The 21453-nt window shown below is 47.1% G+C and overlaps 1 protein-coding gene across 3 annotated transcripts in view; it reads right to left on the bottom strand.

Moving 5' to 3' along the window:
* Positions 1–21453, bottom strand: part of LOC121443390 (aminopeptidase O-like) — a 254765-nt gene that overhangs the window by 30528 nt on the left and 202784 nt on the right. The window contains exon 14 of one of the 3 annotated variants that reach the window (XM_041645146.1): positions 6223–6283. The exons of the other annotated variants lie outside the window; for them this stretch is intronic. Coding sequence (XP_041501080.1) covers positions 6269–6283 — 15 coding nt within the window. The 3' untranslated portion in view covers positions 6223–6268. Of the gene's footprint in view, positions 1–6222; positions 6284–21453 lie in introns of those variants that run through there. 3 annotated transcript variants of the gene reach the window in all.

The raw sequence follows: 21453 nt of genomic DNA, 5'->3' as shown, positions 1-21453 counted from the left end.
TCAGGAAGCCTCTGCTGCCACGGAGTACAAAGTCCATAGTCAGAGGAAAATCTAAACCTCAGCGGGTCTGAGGCTAGGCAGGCTCTTTCTCGGAAACTGGTATGAATGTGAGTGACCCCAAGACATGCTTTCCAGCTGTAGCTAAAATCTCAAGGGCACCAAGTCACAGCTAAAAATGTCGCAGAGATCAAGCCAGCTCCGCTTCTGGCCCTTTGGTGCCTTGCTTTGCATAGGTACAATGGACCCATTTAGAAAATCCAGACTTGTTTTGTTGGAGTGTTCCTGCATTCTAAGTGGTTTAATTATTTAATCTCTAGTGGAAAATACTATACAGAGACCGACCTTCTCAAATCCTAGTGGATCGGTATAAATTATCTTGGAATCTGCAAGCTTTTGATTGTAAAATTGAAGCTGGGTTTCCTTTTTAAAAGAAAAATTTCTTACAGAACTAAATTTCAAAAAGAGAAACATTAAAACTAGCCTTCAGTCACCATGGCTCACATTCCTGTTTCTTACCGTTTCCACCACTGTTAACACACCAACTAAAACAGTCATTATTCCAGTCAGACAGGGCTCTAGTTTACACAATGCAAGAATCAATACGCCACAGTGTACCCCCTAAAAGTGTGCAATTATGAAGTGCCAAAGAAAACACAGTAACATTCAAAATAACCTAAGGAAAAAGTGACTGCAGATCCCCCAGCGCGAGGAGACCCAGAAATCACTCACTTAAACGCCACAAGCTGAGAACCACTTCCCTGCTCATTTCAAACTTAGCTTCTTAACTCAGACCTTTGAGAGGAATAACCACAGCCAAGGCAGAAATACAACGAACACACTGTGCACTGCAGGGTAACCCAAACAAACGCCTTCAATATCAAGGGGAAAGTGTGGCCGCTTCCCGATCTGGGTTCCCATCTGAGCCGAGCGTGACACGCAGTTGTTTAGAAACTGAAGTTAACCTGTTGAGCATTCCCAGGAGAAAGCCAGAGTCAGCCACTGTGTCGCTGTTTTCCTGCGGGAATGTCCTTCCAGCGTTCCCCTCCGCAGGGCCCGGCAGGGTATCTGTTTGCTAATCTCTTCCCCAGGTCAGCAAGAAACCACAATCCCGACGCTCTGGAACGCACTCCCAGAAGAAACGCCCTCAGCAGGGGAGAACAAAGCAGCAAGGTCCAGGACGGGCTGCTGGGCCGGCGGGAGCCGTGGCCTCCTTACCTTGACCTGGGACCTGCACCTGCCTCCCCAGGCTGATAAGGGCCTCTCGTACCGCCCACCGCCGTGCCAGCCAATCCACAAGCCCGCCCCGCCCTGACAGCCACCCCCTCCCCGCAACCCCCCCACTCCGCAATTCCACTAATTAGACGTTCGCCTCCCACCCGACACTTACACAAGACACAGACCAGTCCCAGCACAGCCTGCGATTCAAATGCGAACAAAGGCGGGCGTAGCCGTGGCACTTTCCCCCAATTCACTAAAGTGAGGACCTCGACAGGGCTTAACCTCTACCGAAGCTGCATCCCAAGGACGTGAACAACACTTCCGTGAAGACCTTTCCAGCTACAACTGGAAAGAAAAACAACTGCTGAAAAACAGTTTGGTTTCTAGCACGGAGCAAACGCTCCTGGGTCACCTGGAAGCAATGTGCAGGACCACGAGGGAGGACGGAGGGGGAATGAGCCACCCAGCTGATTTCTAGTAAACAATCCACATAATTGCTAATTAGGAGTGTGGGAAGCTGGAAAGGGGACCGAGAAGGGCACACACACTGACCGCTCACAGCTAACCAGAAGTTACCTGAAAGAGCTGGGGGAAAGGCAGGCTAGAATTAAGTTTCCTGGGTTCCCCCACAACACACCAGCAGCAGACTGGTCACCAGGACAGATCCCAACAACAAAACCTCTTAGCTGACTTCACTGTGAGCAAAGACTTATCCCCATGAAGAGGTGGACATTTGAAGGCATATCCCAAACAAAACCACAAAGATTTTCCCCAAATAAGCAGAATGCACCTAGCAGAATCCCATTTGCAATTCTAAGTAGTAAAACTTTCACTCCAGTTAGAGATGCTGGGTGGAACAGGACCGACTAGACCCATACCCATAACATATTCAGGAAAACATGGCATTACAGGAAAGCTGCCTGGAACATGCTACCCACCTGTCTTGGTTTGATCTAAGTCATATGCAGCCATTTAGAATTGTCCCCAAGCTTACAGGTTTACAGGGCAAATTAGTGGGAAGCCTTTTTTTTTTTTTTTTTTTTTTTTTAAATTGCAGGCAATGACCTGCTGGGTGGGAAGAAGAAATAAAAACCTTGGCCCTAAACAACCCCAGCACAAATAGATTACACAAGTTTTTCAGTGTGACCTGCCCACAACAGACTGTAAATTTTCAAATTTCTAGCTATGGTTTCTGTCCCGTTTCAGGTTTTCACTAGGATATGCTCTAGTTTGACGGCCCAATGCTATGGAAAATTTATATACCATTTTATTTTCTTAAAAAACACTAGTTTTGTTTAGTGGCTAAGCCTGCTTTTCGGCTAAGCACAATTTAAAGTTTAACAGTAGCAATCATTTTAAGTCTTCCTAAAACAAAAATCAAGCAATTTGTAGATTAAACAGTATAAAGAAATTGTTAAGACAAATGTAAACCAAGGCCAGAACATCTATCTCAGCTTAAAGTTTTAATACCTGGGAAATCAAATACAGGAAGAACTCCCAAACATCTGCTCTGGAGACCAAGTCAACATGCTGAACAATTGAGATGGCAGGGAGACCAACCCTTCAGAGGAAAACAGTACCCCAAACTCATCATTTTCCGTTAAGATTTAGAAATTGAAGTCTTGGCTAAATTAATCTTATTTTGTGCATGGCAGAACACTTCCCTTCATTAAGACTAATACTTTAAATAACGGTCATCAAAAATCATAATTCCCCGAAGCAGTTTTCAGTTTGAGAAAAGAAGCAGTATAAAAACACTGCACAGAAATCAACAGCCTGTCCATCCCCGCTGCTCAGATCTATGCAGACTGAACTTTCACTGTCAAGGAGTAAGCTCCCAGATCTTCAGGACGGTCTCATAGGGACGCAGGAGCATCTCAGAGGCCAGTGCTGCTGCTCAGGTTATTTTTTTTTTTTTTTTTTTTTTTGGTTTTTCGAGACAGGGTTTCTCTGTGGCTTTGTAGCCTGTCCTGGAACTAGCTCTGTAGACCAGGCTGGTCTCGAACTCACAGAGATCCGCCTGCCTCTGCCTCCCGAGTGCTGGGATTAAAGGCGTGCGCCACCATCGCCCGGCTCAGGTTATTTTAAAAATAATATCCACTGCCCTTGATGATGGAAGTCAAACCAGAGGCCTTGGTTGGTCCATGAAACTTTTTTTTTTTAAGGTCTGGTCTGAGTTTGTGTCCTCCCCTGGGCTGGTTAGGCTCTCTCTTTCTAGGCTACCAGCATATGGGTCCCCACTTAAGTGGCAGTGGGGAGTCCTGCTATCCTCCTAGGGGAGGCCGTGGGAAAAAAACCTTGGGGAGCAGGTTGCCCGGCCCCACTTCTGGACCCTGCTGGCCTCCCCTGCACAAATGCCCTCACTGGTAGAGCTCACTGACCTGGGAACAGGGTCTGCAGCACAATCCAACATTCAAGTGTAGAGACACCAACCTGCGACCCACTTTGGTTCTGGGAGTGAACCCACAATGGCCCACCTGCCTCCCATGCACACAGCTACACAGTCCTGGATGTGCGCCAGAGAGCAGCCTGACACCAGTAAGCTAGCCCTCTGCTTCAGTGCCCCGCCCTAGGAGGCCCCCACCCCAAGGGTTTGCTACCACAGGACCAGAAATTGAGCAGAGAAAAGCCCCCCCCCCCCCCCCCCAAGCACAACTCTGGTTCTCAAGAGTTTCAGTAGGTGGCTCTCCTATTTCACTATCTAAGAACTACCCATTGGCCACTGTGTCTGCTGGGATTTTCGGAGCCGCTAGAAGCCTGGCGTGTGTCTTAAATTAAATTAAAGTAGCTTGTCTCCTAGTAGGATCTTGGCCCGTTAACAGTTACTCTTAGCAACTAAATGATGGAAATGTGAAAATAGTCCAACTTAAAAGAGAAATCAAAGACAATGCACTTAAAAACCTACACCCTTAATTTCACAGCCATTACAGGCAAATGTCATGTCTATTTCAGGGGTACTTCCTGGGAATCTAGTGACAGCTTAACCGATGAGCTCCACCACGTGCAAATGAAAACTGCACCTCACAGCCCAAAAGCCAGCCCACTGCCTCAGCAACCACTGTGTGCCGGGGACAGTATTACCGGAGGTCTGCAGAGAGATGACCCGGAGAGATGGAACATGAAATTGTATAATATACAGGCACGGACCGGCTCACAGATGGGTCCTGGAATGCAGGCTTGAATGTTAAAAAATAGTATGTTATTGAAGTTTTTCCATTAAAGTGTTAAAAAAATATATTGCAAAAGAATATACAAGACAAACAACTGCTCACAATCAATACTCTATAATTAGATTGTTCTTTTGAGCAGGGAGGCCACTTTCCCCTAACCAGAATTATAAATTAGTTATATAGCACTTAAAATGTCTCCTTACTGAGTGGCCAGCATGTTAAACACTAAGACAATTTCAGTATCAAGGTAGAAATATGTACATTAACAGGAGCACGGCCTTTTCTGTTACTTTACATCTCTGTGTGCACGTACATTACTTCTTTTTGGCACAGAGTCCTTCTGATACTCAACCCTGTCTGCAAACACTGGCTTCCCAACTCACTGCCTTTTCTTTTCCATTACCAACATCTCCAGGTGTGGTGGGCAGGGAGATGACAATGTGGAACCCTGCGATTCTTTGAGGCGACATGACAAAGAGGCACTAAAGTCAGAGATGGAATTAAAATCGCACATCAACTAAGCTTGCTGGGTAGAGCAGAACAACTTCAACTATCTTGGTAGCCCTACAAGGGTCTTTACAAGCCAAAAACATAGGGTGGAGAAAGAACCTAAGCCGGCAGTCCAAAGCTGGCTTTGAAGATGGAGGAAGCAGTGGAAGCTCATCCTTCATCTTTGAAAGCTGCAGGAGGCAGGGAAGTGCCCGGACTCCACCCACCTAGGGAGGTTTACTTGGACTTTTGACTTCCTGATATTGTAACACAATGTTTTAAACTGCTAATTTTGTGGTACTTTGTTACAGCAGCTATAAGAAACTGATACATCTAATACCAACCACCTCAGCCTCTGGCTCAAAACATGAGAAAAGCACTAAGGCGGGTGTAATCCACCAGCTTCCTTCTGTGAGGAGCTTTCTCGTGGGTCTGCTGCTTCATGGGCCATTTCAGGCTCAACTCTAGTGGCTGAGAACAGAAGAGGCCTGCCACTCAACAGAGAACCACGGCCAGGCACGGGGCGTCGACCTAACGGGCCAAACAGGAAACAGAGCGCCACTGGCAACTGTGTCTTGATCAAATCTAAGAGTTAATCAGTAACATAACCCCACCACCTTTTTTCATGGCTTTAATTATTACAGCCAGTAAGAAATATTCAGCCGACTCTGTTTAGTAATGTTTTATTTACCCCTAAAGGCTGAAGTCCTCATCAAATGCAGATTCAACACAGACGGTGGAGCTCATGGCCTGGTGGTTGCCTTTTTCCTAAGTGTCTCCCTCAACAACCCACCTCCAAAGGACTCTGGGTATATAATACACACTCACCATTTAGCAACATGAAGATGTCTTATGTCACTCCCTATTTCTGAAATTTTATTTTTGAATCATTTCTTTCATGTTTTGTTTTGCCAGCACAAATCGCTGCTCTGGCTCCCAAACACACCTGTGTATGTTAAACCTGGCTAAATCTGGGAGGAGCCCAGAACCTTTGGGTTTAAACTGGACAAAACATCTAGTACGGACCGTGGTGTTTCCTGTAGTCCACGCGATCGTTAAGTTAATGCCCATCCTATGTCTTATGGTGTCAATTCTGATATGGTATTTGCCGATGCTTGTTTTGTGTCTTCTTCCAAAGCGAAATGGCTATTTCTAGGTAACTGACCTGGAGGGTACACCTGTTGTTAGATCAGCATTTCAGCTCTGGCTGTAGCTATCACACCTGCCTGCAGAGCTGAGAACAGTTGGAGGAGGGAGGCTAAACTGACCTAGGAGGGAGGGTGGGAGTGGGAGAGAGTGTAGGTGCAGAGTACCTTGAAACAAACCTTTGGACGTAGGAATTGGTGTAAAGATGGCAGATTCCTTATTTCTTCCCTGGCTGCATGGCTCAGCTACAGGCACAAATACTGGACGTGGAGGGATTACACAATTTCAATTTATTTTTCTCACAGGCCATACTTTTGATACTACCTTATCAGACAATTCTCAAGGCCGAATGCTTCTCAAGAGCAAGACCCCAACAGTACGGAGTAGCCTGGTGGACCTAAGGACAATCGCTGGTGACATTCTATTCAGTGTACACAACCACAGGTGGTCCCCCTGACTCCTGTTCTCCGGAGGTCCACAGTGACCCTTACTTTAATCTGGACCTGCTCACAAATGAATTCCAGCAGGGCCCTGGTCGTGAGGCCTCGTGAGAAGTCGTTTCTGAGAGCATCTGGGAAATGAGTGGGGATGACCCAGAAACCCAGCCTCCAGAATAGGCAGCACCCCTTTAGAGTCTAAGCCTGCTGTTGGCGAATCCAGGAGGCCCAGCAGCTAAGGATCCTGAAGCAGGGTTACTTAAAGGAACAAGGTTTAAAAACACAAACACAAACCGCTCCTTCAGCAGATGCCTTCTCTGCAGACAGTGTGCCTGCCCTGTGGAAACGCTAAGTCACTTTATGACAAGGGAGGCCGTGACTCTTCTGTCTTTATCTCCCAGGAGTGCCCACTAGAGTCTCCACACGAGCAGGGAGTGGCCTGGTATGTCTGCTATAGGTACCAAGAGTTGTACCAAATAAGTTTTATCATTAGGCATTTGTCACTTGATTCAATTTTGGGTGTGTGTTTATACTCAGATTTACAATATATACAAGTTGCCTAGAAACCAATGCCCACAATTCACAGCCTGGTGCAGGCTAAGCTGCCCACTAACAAATGGCAGGTTCCCTACTACAGTATGGTGGGGGGCATTCCCATTCACCCCATCACCCGTTTGATGCTCTCTAGTTTTCTAGGGAGTCTGGCATAACTGGAAAGAGACAGGAACCTTTCCCCTTCTTCTCTGAATGTACCTTACTCCTGAGGAAATCCCTGTTCTTTTTATGTGACTTTGGTGTTACACAGAGGATCACATGTAAGTATGTACAGACAGACAACTGGATGGGAAACCTGTCATACAGAAGCCCCTCCCACAGTAGGCAGTTTTCATCCAGTAGGGTAAAGCCTACACATGTCTGAGGTGCTGTTCCTACTATGTCCCTGACTCATGGTACAATGTGTCAACAGAACTGTGGCAGAAAGCTGGTGGAAATCAGCAAAACTCAGCAACCGGCCAGTTTGTGAACCCTCCAGAGTCATGAGGCTGCTGGCCGAGAACCGGCTCTGCTGCTTGGAGGCACCTGCCCTCTTCAGCAGCTCCCAAGTGCACAGGGCCCTCTGTAGAAGAGCAGTGAGCTGGGAGCCAATCATTTTCCTGAGTTTCTCAGTCCTCACTGGAGACAGGGAATGCTTCTCCCTAGCTCCTTCAGCAATCTTTTGGAAGAAACTGCCCAGAACAGAAGTCATGTTTATTTAGAGAACTGGGAGTGAGGGGAACTTACTACCCCAGATGGGAACTGACAGCTGGGTTCCCTGGGTAACACCTGAACTCATGGAGCTTGGTGCAGTGCCTAATACTCTGCTGTATGCCAAAATCTCAGATGGCGGAAGTCTACAGAGTTCTCTGCCGCTGAACACAGCAATACATCTGACTTTCAACGTTATGTGAACAGCATATCCTCATCCACCAATGAACTCAGATCAGTTTCCAGTTAAAGCATAACCCTTAGAAAGAACCCTTAGGACATAAGGTCAAGAACATAAAACAAACAAGCAAAAACCTTCTTCCTTAAAGCTGTGACAAAGGCACTGGATGAAGTAGAAGGTTAGTTTCTCCTGAGACCTTACAGAACAGCCACTCTAAACCACGCTGAGAGCTGCAATCTTAAGTCCTTTCTTAAAACCCCTTCTTAGGTCAAAGACAGCATATCATGTGTGGTGTTCAAACCTCAAGCAACTTACCTGCTGTGATAGGCTTCAAGAGATGGTTAATAGCACACAAAGGAAACCCCAATTCAGAACCAGCAATCTGCTGACTCGGTAGGAGCTGGACTGTGAAGGGTACCTCAAGGTGAGCTCAGGGGAGTTCAAGGGAGGCTAAACACAGGTTGGTGGGCTGGCAAACTTGAGGATTCAGCATACCTGCAGTTCCCCCAGGCCATGTCAAGCCTCAGAGTTGTGGTGGCAACCAAGCCTCCATCTCTTGGGTGTACAAAGGGTACTGGGAACAAACTACCACTTTCTCTCCACATTAAAAAAGCCCCTAAACAAATCCAACCATTTGGCTAAATGAATGTAAGGCTACACTTGTGTTTCATTTTGAAGAACAAGTAAATATTTATTTTATTTTACAGCAAAAATGTAAGCAAATTAGGACGGGAACTCTCGTAAAAAGATGCAGTTCTAAGGCCTGCTGAGAGCAGGAGAAACAGTACTCGTAGGGAGAGCCCCTGATCTGTCACCAGTACAAGTTAGCCCTAAACTGTACACATGCATGGAACATTGCTGTACTGAGCAGGCTGTGCTTATATACGTCTATGTAACAACAATTAACACTCTAAGGCTGTACATAACGAAGGAAAAGAGGTCACTAATTCCAAACAGTACAATGTGAAGTTCGTGCAAAGGTCAGAAGGAAAGAAATGCCAGGAAAGAATGGTGCAATATTGTAATTTCAAAAACAAAGGAACACTTAAAATTTCTCTAAAAGTAATAACGACCTTCCTCCCTGACCCACTGTGACTGTCATTTTAGGGGCAGTTGCTCATTTAAAAATTGGGGTTGTCTTCCTATAAGCAGATATTAGAAGCAAGTAGGGCCTGCCTGATAAATTCTGTCTTCATAAACTATAATTTCATATTTTAAGTAACTATGTTTTCAGATGTCCCTCTGAGAAACTTACAGGCAAAGATCTTAAAAAATCAGTCTGTGTGCCTGGTGTTGTTGGTGCTCTCCTTTAATCCCAGCACTTGGAAGGCAGAGGCAGGCGGATATTTGAGTTCAAGGCCAGCCTAGTGTAAAGAGTGAGTTCCAAGGACAGGCTCCAAAACTACAGAGAAACCCTGTCTCAAAAACCAAAAAAATCGGTCAGTGAATGGCTCAGCTATCCTCAGGCTCAGAGCAGCTCACATGTACACGTGATCACGTGAGTCCCTGTGCTCACAATGCAGATGGTCCCAAAGCCATTTTAATCTCCCACAGCAAAGACCTGGAAGGACTTAAAATACAAATACATCTACATGCCTCTGTGTTCAAAAGGATCCTGTTTCAAGAGTCTTCCACTCAAGACTTATGCTTTAGGGGAGACCCGGAAAACATGTCTGGGGGAAAAATAAATAACTGGGGATTGGGGAAGGAGTAGGAAAAAATACGTATTACTTGATTCTGGTATCAGAGCCATTTACTTTACAAAACATAACATCAAATACACATAAATTATAAAGAAAATTCTTTGTACTACTCACTTGGACAGCTAGCGAGCCACCAGGATGCCACCTTGCCCTAGAGTGTGAGTCACTGCCAGCCCTGGCCATGAACACTACAGGAAGCATGACTGGGGAAGACTGTCCAAACACACCACCAGGCAGTGTCCAGTCTGAGAACAGTGAAGTGTGGTCATCGTGAAATACTCATCTCTTCCACATCCCTGAGCAAAATGCTGAATGAATAGGGCCATCTTCTAGTTCTAGGGAAATTCTTATCAAAGCCAAAGTCCTTCCACTCTGATCCCTCCCTTGGAAGGAATCCCCAGCAAGGCCCATCTGACACCATTCAACAGTCTGTATTCTCTCAGTAGGGCACCAAACGAAGTCAAACAGGTGTCAAAGTATAGCCAATGGTCCCACCTTTCCCTACAGGAACAGGAGCATATTCACAGCTTGCCATCAGTGCCTTTGTCCAATGGGGCCTCACGAGCCAGCAAATGGGTTGAGGAAGTTAATTATCCAAACAGAATTTCAAAACTCTGTTTCGTCCCAGCCCTCCTGATACGCTGCATGCTCTCAAAGCCCCTCGTCTATCTGACGGGCACCAGAACCTGATTTACCAGGACAGTCCATCCTTTGGCATCCGAACACTACGTGACAACCAGATTCTGTGCATGCAGAGTGCAGGGACCTCCTTGTGAACTACAGTTCAAACTACTGTCTAAAAACCTAAACAAACAAACAAAAAACAAAGGCAAGGCAATGACTGCTTAACCTGGATTTAGAGCACAAAATAAGACCAGGCATTTCAAACTGAGTTGAAACCCAGGTACCTGGGGGCAAAGGCAGGATAGCAAGTTCAATGCCAGCCCCATCTACACAGAAAGTTCAAGGGCAGTCTGAGCAATTTAGCAAGAGCCTGTCTCCAAATTACAAAAGCAAAAGGAGGAGAGAGGCATAGTGTACAACTGAGCCCTGGAGTTCATTTCTCAACGCAGGGGGTGGGGAGGTTCCTTGCTCTGTGCCCCAGAGAACAGGAGAACAAAGTACCAGGCATGCCAGGGGTCCAAAACAAACTTCTGTTAGAACATAACAGGGACCTATCTTCAGCATGCCACTCAGAATGCAATCTTCTCATTTTCAATGGCTTTGTGAGGAGGTGATGGACAGCAAGGCAAGGACAGAACATACAAGAACTGAAAATCTCCCCAGGACTAAGTAAACAATGGAATTCGATAGTATGCCTATTTATCAGAGCCACGAGTTTACATCTGCACACATAAAATCTGGAGCAATTAACTTCATACACAATGGACTTCTGCTAGTTCCTGCCTAGAACCATCATGGATTTCCTACTCTACTCCCAAGTCTGCGGCAGAACCAAGAAGAGTGAACACAAACTCCTGGATTGTGACTGAAGAGCTGGATTGTGCTGAAGATTAAGGCTCACACTTTTGAATGCCCACACTTCACATACAGCTGTTTTGGTGACAGAGGTCTATGAAGTAGGACAATTATTGATAGTAATAATTAACCTAGTGTTTCCTATTCTGAAAGAGGAAACCTGGGGAGATGGCTCCGTAGTTAAGAAGAGCATTTGCTACTCTTGCATAGGACCCAATTCAGTTCCAGGAACTACACTGAGCGGCTCACAACCATCTGTAACTCTAGCTCAATGGGATCTGATGTCCTTTTATGGTCTCCGTGGGCAATGTATTTAGGGGCACAAACCCATATACATAGACACAATTAAAATTTTTAAATGTATTATTTTTGAAAAAAGGAGGAACTTTTGAAATTTTACCTTGCAATACATTCTCTGATGCACACATTTGGGTCCCCAAAACAGGGAGGTTTGGGGAGTCAGTTCACTGTGACTGCAGACGGGGGTCACCATGTGGGGTGAAGAATGGAGGAACGTGCCCCTCATTGAAGCTATCAGGGGGGGAGGTGCGATGAGGGAAGGCATGTTAGGCTGGTCTCTCCCCTCCACTCTCCCAGCCTCCGGACTCTGACATATTGAAAAGACTGTCTCAGGAAATACAACAGGGGCATGTACGCCATCAGCATATACATAATTACCAACAAGGCTAAGCCATTCTTAGCCACCTGTGCTGGCTGCAGCTGCAGGAATCTTTCCTGGCCATGTCAGGTGTGCACTCCACTGCACTGCACTGTATTACATGTCAGGTGTGCACTCCACTGCAGTGCACTGTATTACATGTCAGGTGTGCACTCCACTGCACTGCACTGTATTACATGTCAGGTGTGCACTCCACTGCACTGCACTGTATTACATGTCAGGTGTGCACTCCACTGCAGTGCACTGTACATGTCAGGTGTGCACTCCACTGCACTGTATTACATGTCAGGTGTGCACTCCACTGCACTGTATTACATGTCAGGTGTGCACTCCACTGCACTGTATTACATGTCAGGTGTGCACTCCACTGCACTGCACTGTATTACATGTCAGGTGTGCACTCCACTGCACTGCACTGTATTACATGTCAGGTGTGCACTCCACTGCAGTGCACTGTACATGTCAGGTGTGCACTCCACTGCACTGCACTGTACATGTCAGGTGTGCACTCCACTGCACTGCACTGTACATGTCAGGTGTGCACTGCACTGTACATGTCAGGTGTGCACTGCACTGCACTGTACATGTCAGGTGTGCACTGCACTGCACTGTACATGTCAGGTGTGCACTCCACTGCACTGTATTACATGTCAGGTGTGCACTGCACTGCACTGTATTACATGTCAGGTGTGCACTCCACTGCACTGTATTACATGTCAGGTGTGCACTCCACTGCACTGCACATGTCAGGTGTGCACTGCACTGCACTGTATTACATGTCAGGTGTGCACTGCACTGCACTGTACTACATGTCAGGTGTGTACTCCACTGCACTGTATTACATGTCAGGTGTGCACTCCACTGCACTGTATTACATGTCAGGTGGGCACTCCACTGCACTGTATTATATGTCAGGTGTGCACTGCACTGTATTACATGTCAGGTGTGCACTGCACTGTACATGTCAGGTGTGCACTCCACTGCACTGCACTGCACATGTCAGGTGTGCACTGCACTGCACTGTATTACATGTCAGGTGTGCACTCCACTGCACTGCACTGTATTACATGTCAGGTGTGCACTCCACTGCACTGCACTGTATTACATGTCAGGTGTGCACTCCACTGCACTGCACTGTATTACATGTCAGGTGTGCACTCCACTGCACTCTACTGTATTACATGTCAGGTGTGCACTCCACTGCACTGTATTACATGTCAGGTGTGCACTCCACTGCACTGTATTACATGTCAGGTGTGCACTCCACTGCACTGTATTACATGTCAGGTGTGCACTGCACTGTACTGTATTACATGTCAGGTGTGCACTCCACTGCACTGTATTACATGTCAGGTGTGCACTCCACTGCACTGTATTACATGTCAGGTATGCACTGCACTGCACTGTATTACATGTCAGGTGTGCACTCCACTGCACTCTACTGTATTACATGTCAGGTGTACACTCCCACGGCTTCTATATGAAGTCTGTGCAAGGCACACGGGTGTTCTAGAATTAACTGTCCTGTCCAGCACCTGGCATAGTACTAGGACAACAACCATCCCACGAGACTCTGGGCATCTATCAGGAGCAGACCTGGAGAACAGTGAGAAGCAGCAGAAGCCAGCTGGCTCCACTCACAGAAGCAGCGTCCACCTGCCCCTTCCTGAGACAATCACCAATTCCTATTGTTGCTAGTTATAGACTGTGCCCCAAGAGGTCAGCGAATAATCCCCAGGTACACTGTGAGCCATGGGATACAGCTTCTCACTTCGGCCTCTGGTCACCGCACGCTGCAACCACGCTTCCATCACGTGCAGGAACACACCTCTAGTTTGGCTTTCCTTCTAGGACCTCCTGCGGCAGGACTTACTTCTTGGAGAACACATCTGAGCAGCTTGTGTCCTTGAGAGTGGAACTTTCTAACAAGCTGTCTACTGGCATATGGACCTAAAGCTTCAGGTTGGAGAGGGCTGAAAATGAGGGCCCTGGACAGAAACCAGACTGCGGGGTTTCCCTGAATACGCAGGGCAGCGCATCCGTTTCCAGACTCTAAGTCACCCTGCAGCATTCCTGGCCTCTGCAGTTATTGGATTTCCTGGGACATGCTCCTTCTGATCAGGCTCCTTTCTGTGTTATGGTTAATGTAACAGGATGAGAGAAACCACAAAGTACAAAAAGCTACAGAGGAGTAAGCCACTTCTCCATGCCCCCCATAAACACTCGGAAAAAAAAAACATGCCTTTAGCAGAAACACATGCACTCAAAAGATGGGGTGGGACCCTGGCACATCAAAGCCCCTCAGTTGTGGTGCGGTCCATACACAGGATGATCCCCAGATAAGTGGGAGAGTCGAAGATGGGTTACATGTGATGCTCTCCTTTGAAGGAACAGGAGTGGATGTGATCTGGGCAGCTCAGAAAGCTCAGGCTCAGTGCCCTGCCCTGCAGGAGGCGGAGCTGGTTCCCAGGTTCACAGCTGAGGTCTAGCAATCTGTCCTTACAGCCCAATTCAGACTAGCAGCCGCCACTGCACACACAGAGCTGGGCTCTCGGGCTCTGGCTGTGGCTACAGTCAGTCAGCAGTCTCCTCTAGCACTAAAATAACCACCCAGCACTCTTGCCACATGTGAGGCCTTGCTTGGTGTTTGGGACAGAAGACGGTTGCTTGGGTTCCATCACATTTACTTCTGAAACTAACAGGAACAGATGCCTGAAGAGCAGAGACACATTCCCTTCGTTTCACTAAGAACTTCAGGTGGGTCTCAGGGGGGCTCTGCTGAGCGTGCACCCCAAAGGCACCACTGCCGCAGTGTGTCTCTGCACACCCCGAGTCCACACTTCTCCTAGTGCCCATCACACCCAGCCAAGAAGCTAAAGGAGCAAGCTGGTCAGCAAAGCCAGCCAGGCCAGATGACAGAGTAAAAATGCCACGGCCAAAGCCAAGTGTCAGCTCTGCTGCTGTCAGGATTCAATTAAGCTGCTTTGAAGTTTAAGCTATTTGCATTTTAATAAAAGCCAGAAAAGAGGACCGGGCTGTGTAACTGCGTTTTCTCTTAGAAGTAAGTAGGCAGTATCCATTTCAGTGCAGCCCTTAAAGTAAAACAGCAATAGCCCCACAGTTAATTGCTGAACAGGGCTGGTCTTCCATGATTTCCATACTGTGACTACACACTAAACACATTCATGGCCTCACATTTGGCAACAGATGTCACTACAATTCAAGTACCAATGGAAGAGGAAACCCAAGAGGGCTGCCTGGCTCTTCACACCGGAATCACTATGGGACAGTCTCAGGTGTCCCTCCTGGCCCTGCAGGATCCAGGCTCCCTGGAGGACTCTGGATCCATGGACACGCACAGCTGGGCAGGGGACAATTTTGCACCTATCTTTCCAAGTCTCCAGATCTTCAGGATTGCAGCTCCAGCAAGTGCTGAACCCCAGTATTCAAGGCCAGGCAAGACATTTTCTATGAAAGCTACAGAGCAAACCTTGTTCCCAAAGCAGAATTTTAAAATCATCATTGAATTTGGTTAATTTAAGCAATAAAAAGGGAGATTGAGAGAACTGCCTTTGAAGTAAAAAAAAATTACAGTCATAAATGTGAAACCCATTCCTGTCCTTCTTCAATGATGAGCTCCCCTAGAAGACGGAGAGGCAAACAGCGGAGCATTCAAACAGCCGACTCGACCACACAACATAATTTAAGGTTTCTCCTTTAAACCTGTCCATATTTTTAAAATTTTCTCTAACAGACAATACCACTTTGATAATCAAAAAGAAAAGACCAAATTTCTTAATTTTAAGTTAGTTTGTTTGAATGCAGAAGTTTAGCATGGTGAACTGAACAAAAACATAGGAAACAGGCCCATCAAAAATAGTTTTCACACAGAAACAGAGACCACACTGGCCACAGCACCCTCAAGAACAGAGGAGGGGACCACTGGGAAGATACTACATCTCCCAGCCAAGCACCAGGAGAGGAGACAGCCTGGCACCCACTCAGATCCACACACTACATAAGCTAAATACATACATTAGATTACAACGAAGTCCTCTTCCCTTTCTCGGGAGCCTTCATCATGGGGCTCGATGAACTCTTTTCCTCACTGTAGCTGGTGTCTAGAGAAGGCGCTCACAAAATACCAAAGTGCCCAAAACATCAATACCAACTGAAGTGGCCGCAGCGTGTGAAGGACACGCTTCACCTCTGCTTGGTGCTCACAGAGCGTGGTGTCTCTCAAACACTAACACGAAAGAGTGATGACATGGCACGGGAGAGCACAGGGTGGTGGCTCGCAGTTCATGAAAAGAACAGTTTATACTTGAGAGTTCCAAGAGGAAGGCCTTGAGAGGGGCCCTGGAGGCCCTGACTGAGCAACAGGGTCTGCAGTTGCTCACAGCAAAGCTCCCGGCAAACGAGGCAAAGGCCAGTGGGCGGGGACAGGAAAACTGACCTGATGCCTGCACCTGTACCAGGCAGGCCAGGGACTCAGCAATGTTCCCATGAGGCCACAGTTTGATGCCCCACCTGTGTTTGGGCTATGATTCTGGGAAATGGCTCTTCTCAGAACGTGGCTCGGGGCCAGGCACATGGCTCACCCAGTAGAGGCTCTTGCTGTGTAAGCCTCCTGACTGAGTTCAGTCCAGGGAAAGAAAAGAAAAGCTGCTGGGATGCATGTATTGTTGTACCACTTCTACAGTGAGAAGGGACACAGAGACAGTTCCCTGGGCTAGCAAGCCGAGTCTGTGGTGTGGCAGAAACAAAAGACAAGGTGAAGAGAGAGCTGACTCTGAAAATTATCCTCAGATTTCCACCCAAGGGCTGTGGTGCACGCGCCCTCCCCCGTGTCACAATAAAGAAGGGGGAAAAGGGGAGAAAGGGAAGAGACTCTGCTTTCCCACCCACAGAGTACGTGGTGTCAAGTTCCAGAGATCAAGGGTCAGGGGAAGTTGGCATCTCCATCAGAGACTCAACCTGCAGCAAGTGGGCACCTTTGGTGGCAGGCAAAGTTCTACCACCTGGAAGCTCTGGTCTCCCGCATCCTCCTCCACAGCCTCCCCATCACCCATAGCAACTTCTCCTACCCAGAGACTAAACTGCTCTACTGTGGTTCAAAGCCTGGGGGAACCTGGAGCCATGGCTCTCATGGTAGAGAAGCAGGGTCTTGCTTTTGAAACTCACCTGAAACGCAAACCCCTAGAAAACCTAACACACATAATACATGTGCTTGGGTGAGGCAACCTTGACATTTAAAATATAAGGGTGGTTATAACTTGTTCACATGGATGCCTTTATTGGCAGACTGAGGCATAGGAAGGCCGTGGGGTGAGTGGCCTGCAGAGTCACCAGGCACATGTAGCTGCTGACACAAACCACAGCTGCCTGGATGCTACACATGCATCCTGAAGAACATTCTGAAACTGCAACCAACCATTGCTTAATGTATTTTACTGAAACTGCAACCATCTCTTAGGAAAATCCAACAAGATGGCATCCTTCTAGGCTGACGTAGCTGCCTCCTTCCTGAGAACACAAGCACACGTTAAATACAGGATGCGGAGTGGATGCTGAGCCTGCGTGCTCACTCTGCTGGACTGCACTGGGTTTCCAACGGTCCTTCTAGACTCTACCCACACAGCGGGGCTGGAGAGATGGCCCAGTGGTTCAAGTACTAATGCTCTTCCAGAGGACCTGGGTTCAATTCCCAGCACCCACATGGCAGCTCACAATTGTAACTCTAGTTCCAAGGAATCCCACACCCTCACACAGACAAATGTGCACATAAAATTAAAAGAAAGAATGTAAGAAAAGAAAAGAAAGGAAGAAAAAAAAACCAGATTCCACCTGCACAGGCCTAGAGGCACATTTAACTGTTACGGGCATTATGTGGAGTCAGAGAAATTATAAAAAAAAATTAAGATACAAAAATCACCTTCTCAATATAAATTAATTTACTGAGTATTACATACCCCCCCCAACAAACTAAACAGCTTATATCAAGCCCATAAGAAAAAACTTAACTGGAAGTTGTCAAAGTGCCACATATATGGCTGATGGTAGAACTCAGAGACAGAGAAGAGAAGACAACAGGGCAACAAGGACGACTGAGTTGGCATGTGTAAACAGTGTCTGCCTCCTCGGTATGCTCCCAAAATAACAAAGACACGTGTCCCTGCAAAAACTCAGGAGTCATTCCGCAGCGGAAAACAACAGAGTGACTGTGAGACTGGGTGGTGTATCCACACACTGGAACGCTACGCAGGAATGAAAAGGAACAAATTACATTCCTACATTAAACAATGGATGGACCTAGAAGCATGCCAAAAGATGGAAGGCAAATAGAATATTATATATACATACCTATGTATCACATTAATTCTACTGCTATGAAACATCCAGAAAATACAAACCTACAAAAAGGAAAACTACGTGTTTCCCGTGCTGGGGTGGATGGTGGATGGAAAATGACCACTAACAGGCACCAAGAATTTCTGAGGGTGATGAATACATTCCAAACCTGGATTTTGGTGATGCCTGTACAACCTGACTAATTCAATAAAAATCACAAATTGTTTATGGTATATAAATTATGCCTTCTCGAGGCTGTTAAAAACACAGGCAGGCATAGAGAGCCAACAGCTGAAGCCCTGGGCAGCTGTGGAGTGTTGGATCTGTGCTGTGTGGCTTTTGCTTTCCTGACTGTGGGGCAGTGGAAAAGATGACATCAGTCTATGAGCATCAGGAGAACGCAGAAATCTGCTCTTCAATTTCCTCCTGGATAATAGAGGAGTGTGGGGGAGACAGAGGCATGCAGAGGAGCAAGCAAGTCTGTTCCTTCTTCATTACAGAGTTCAAGCCAGGTCATGGCCTTATTAGACAGGAACTGGCCGGGCCCAATCATTACTGTGCACCACCAGCCAGCGGGGGCAGTGCTGGGGCCTGGGAACCGCAAAGCCCACCACACTAACAACACAGGACTTTTTAAAGCGGTGGAAGCAGACACTGAACAGTAAGGAAATGAGAAACCGGTGAAGGTCTATGTTTAGTTCATATAACCTAAAACAAACACAAGCCTGTGACCTTCCAAATCTCCAAGTTAGGCTGCACGTGTTAAAATCAACATCAACTTAATAATTACCCATAATGAAAACATCAATCTACTAAGCAGAGTGTGCAGTGACCTGAGACGCCCTAGCCTGCTGTCCCCTCCCATCTCTGAAAAGCCTGATGTTTGTCAAGTACCTACTGAACTCCTAGCTGTGACCTGGGGAAGCCTGGCAGCCGGTGTATGAGCGGCTTCGCAGAGCCCAGTACTGTTGGCCACAAGGTGACAGAAAAGTTAATGAGGGGAGGCTGGGAAGCATGGGAGACAAGGAGTAAGGACAATCTTGTGACCCAGTGCAGAAACACACCATTACCTGCACATTCGGAAGGCGAGCACCTCAGGGCCTCATCCTCACAGAGGTTCAGACCAGGAGAGGAAGCAACACAAACTGCGCATGTGAAAAGTTGGCCAAACTGACAGAAATGGGGTGAAGTTATTTTTGGTTGCAGCCAATTTGGGCAAAAATCCATTTTATGACAAACAGATTGCTGTGGAAAGAGTTGCACAGGCAGGAAATAGGAAATGCTCTATTCACCTCCTTTCCCACCAACCCCAAGAGAATTCCTTTTATTTTGAGAAGAAAGTAATAAAACCGTTCTGCCCGCCAAAAGTCCCCTCTACTGAGAGTTACTCTGGCTGGTGGTGCCACGCATAGTCTCTGTACGCACATGCCCCGTCTGGGCACTGATAGTCAACAAGGGCACACCGACGCCATGTCTGGAAACTGCTGTAGCCATCGCTTGGGTGTCACTTCCTTTGACTTCTGAAATCCTTAGTCCATCCTTCTGCTGACAGGAGGAAACGTTCCAGAGGCCTCCACCCTTCCCCTAACTGCCCGAGTCTTAGAACAGCTTACTGCTCGTTGTCAGCCATGTTAGGATGTTTGGAGAACGCCAGGGGCTGCTCAAGACGGCGGCTGGCATCTTCTCGGGACTCAGCGCACCCGTCTCACTTTCTCATGCTGGACTCTGCATGTTAACTTCAGAGAGGAGAGGGGATCTGGGAGGATAAGACCACAGCCTGCCTGTACAGCTACTGCTGGCTAATGCAACGTTTGACATGAAAATTATCCTACATAAAAAAATAATTTCATCCCCCATAAAAAATTCAAGAATGCTCATAATTCAGAGGGCACAGGGAGTTTCAATCCTTAGCAATTAGGAAGCCACAGTCAGTCCACTGGGCTTTGTCCAAGGACCCTTTTAACTACTTCAAAATGACAGCTGATTACCAAGTAACTGTGTGGCTCACTTATAAAACCCTTCTAAAATGTATCGATCCTTGATTACATAAGCAAGGCCATTCTGAGAAGCCTTTTTAATCATGCATAGCCCATTACTCATAGCTGAGACAAACACTGCCCACTTCTTTAGTGTCTAAGTGGGTTTCTGTTAGTAAGTCTGAGCTTAGGGAACCGTATTAAGTATTTCAAATCGATTCAACCTGAGAATCAGTTATTGTAAAACCTTTCCTCTGTCGTGGAGTAGCAGCAGTCGGGTGGATAGTGCAGCATTTGTTCGGAAAGCCGTCCTAGCATTCTGTGATCAGGACAGCAGCAAACATGGACTTGTGGATGGTTAGACCTTGTAAAGTTAGCTCACTAATACCACACCCAAAGCAGCAAATGACCCTGGTGGCTTCCACTAAAGTACCCTAGGAGGAGCCATGGGAATTCCTAGCAGATACCAGTTAAGTTTTTGCAGTTTTCTGAAGACAAGGGTCTCAGGTAGAGCAAGCTAGCCTCAAATTCCCTTTGTAGCCAAGGACAACCTTGAAGTCCCCTTACACTGCCTCCACATTCTAAACACTGAGGTTACAGGAAAGGCAGCCACCCAGGGCTGCTTCTAGGTGAGGCTGGAAGGCAGACCTCGCATGCCTCTGATACATCTGGCTGGCACCTGCTAGAGCTGCCACCTGAAACCTAATACTGGGGACATTCCCGCCAGCCCATGAGGACAATACATCCCTATCTGTCCTCAGCTCTAGGGCTCCTGTCCTCTTAATTCAGTGAAGACAAATGGCTGTGGGCAGGTCTAAGGCAGCCATTCCAAGGCTTCCAAAGACTGGAGTGGCCAAGAGAAAATAGTGGAACATGGGATTTCACTCCATCCACGTGACTTCACATCCCAGTGCTGAGGGCTCTGAGGACAGAGAAAATCACCAGGTTTCAGCTTAATTCTAAAAGAGTCAGGGACCACAACATTACTCTGTGCAGAGCGCAGCTCAGGAAACCACATGTTCTGGGAAGAGAAACAGGAACAGGCCAGCCACAGTTAGCATGACTCAGAAAACCAAAGTAAAAAACGGCCTGGAAAGTACAATGTCCTTCACCAACGGGCACTTTGGCCGACTACTGTTGTCTAACATGGCACTAAGGTCCGTCATAAAGAGCTGTCCACATGCTGGTAACGGTTTTTGTAATAAAGGTGCAGTAAGATCTGCTTCTTCCCTGCTCTCCGTTTAAAGTATGTGTTTCAGTCTCCAGGTGCCCAAACCACACTGAAGACTAGTAATCCATAAAACCCACACTGGGAGCTGTCTGTACCAGTCTGTGACCTCAGAACAGGTTCTACCCAGGAAAGAAGTGAGACGTAGCCA

The sequence above is a fragment of the Microtus oregoni genome, unplaced genomic scaffold (genome assembly GCF_018167655.1).
Source record: "Microtus oregoni isolate MIOR12 unplaced genomic scaffold, Mior012 000105F_ref0000443, whole genome shotgun sequence".
Taxonomy (NCBI): Eukaryota; Metazoa; Chordata; class Mammalia; order Rodentia; family Cricetidae; genus Microtus; species Microtus oregoni.
Note: the sequence above shows the minus strand (reverse complement) of the source record. Positions and strands in the feature narration are given on the sequence as shown.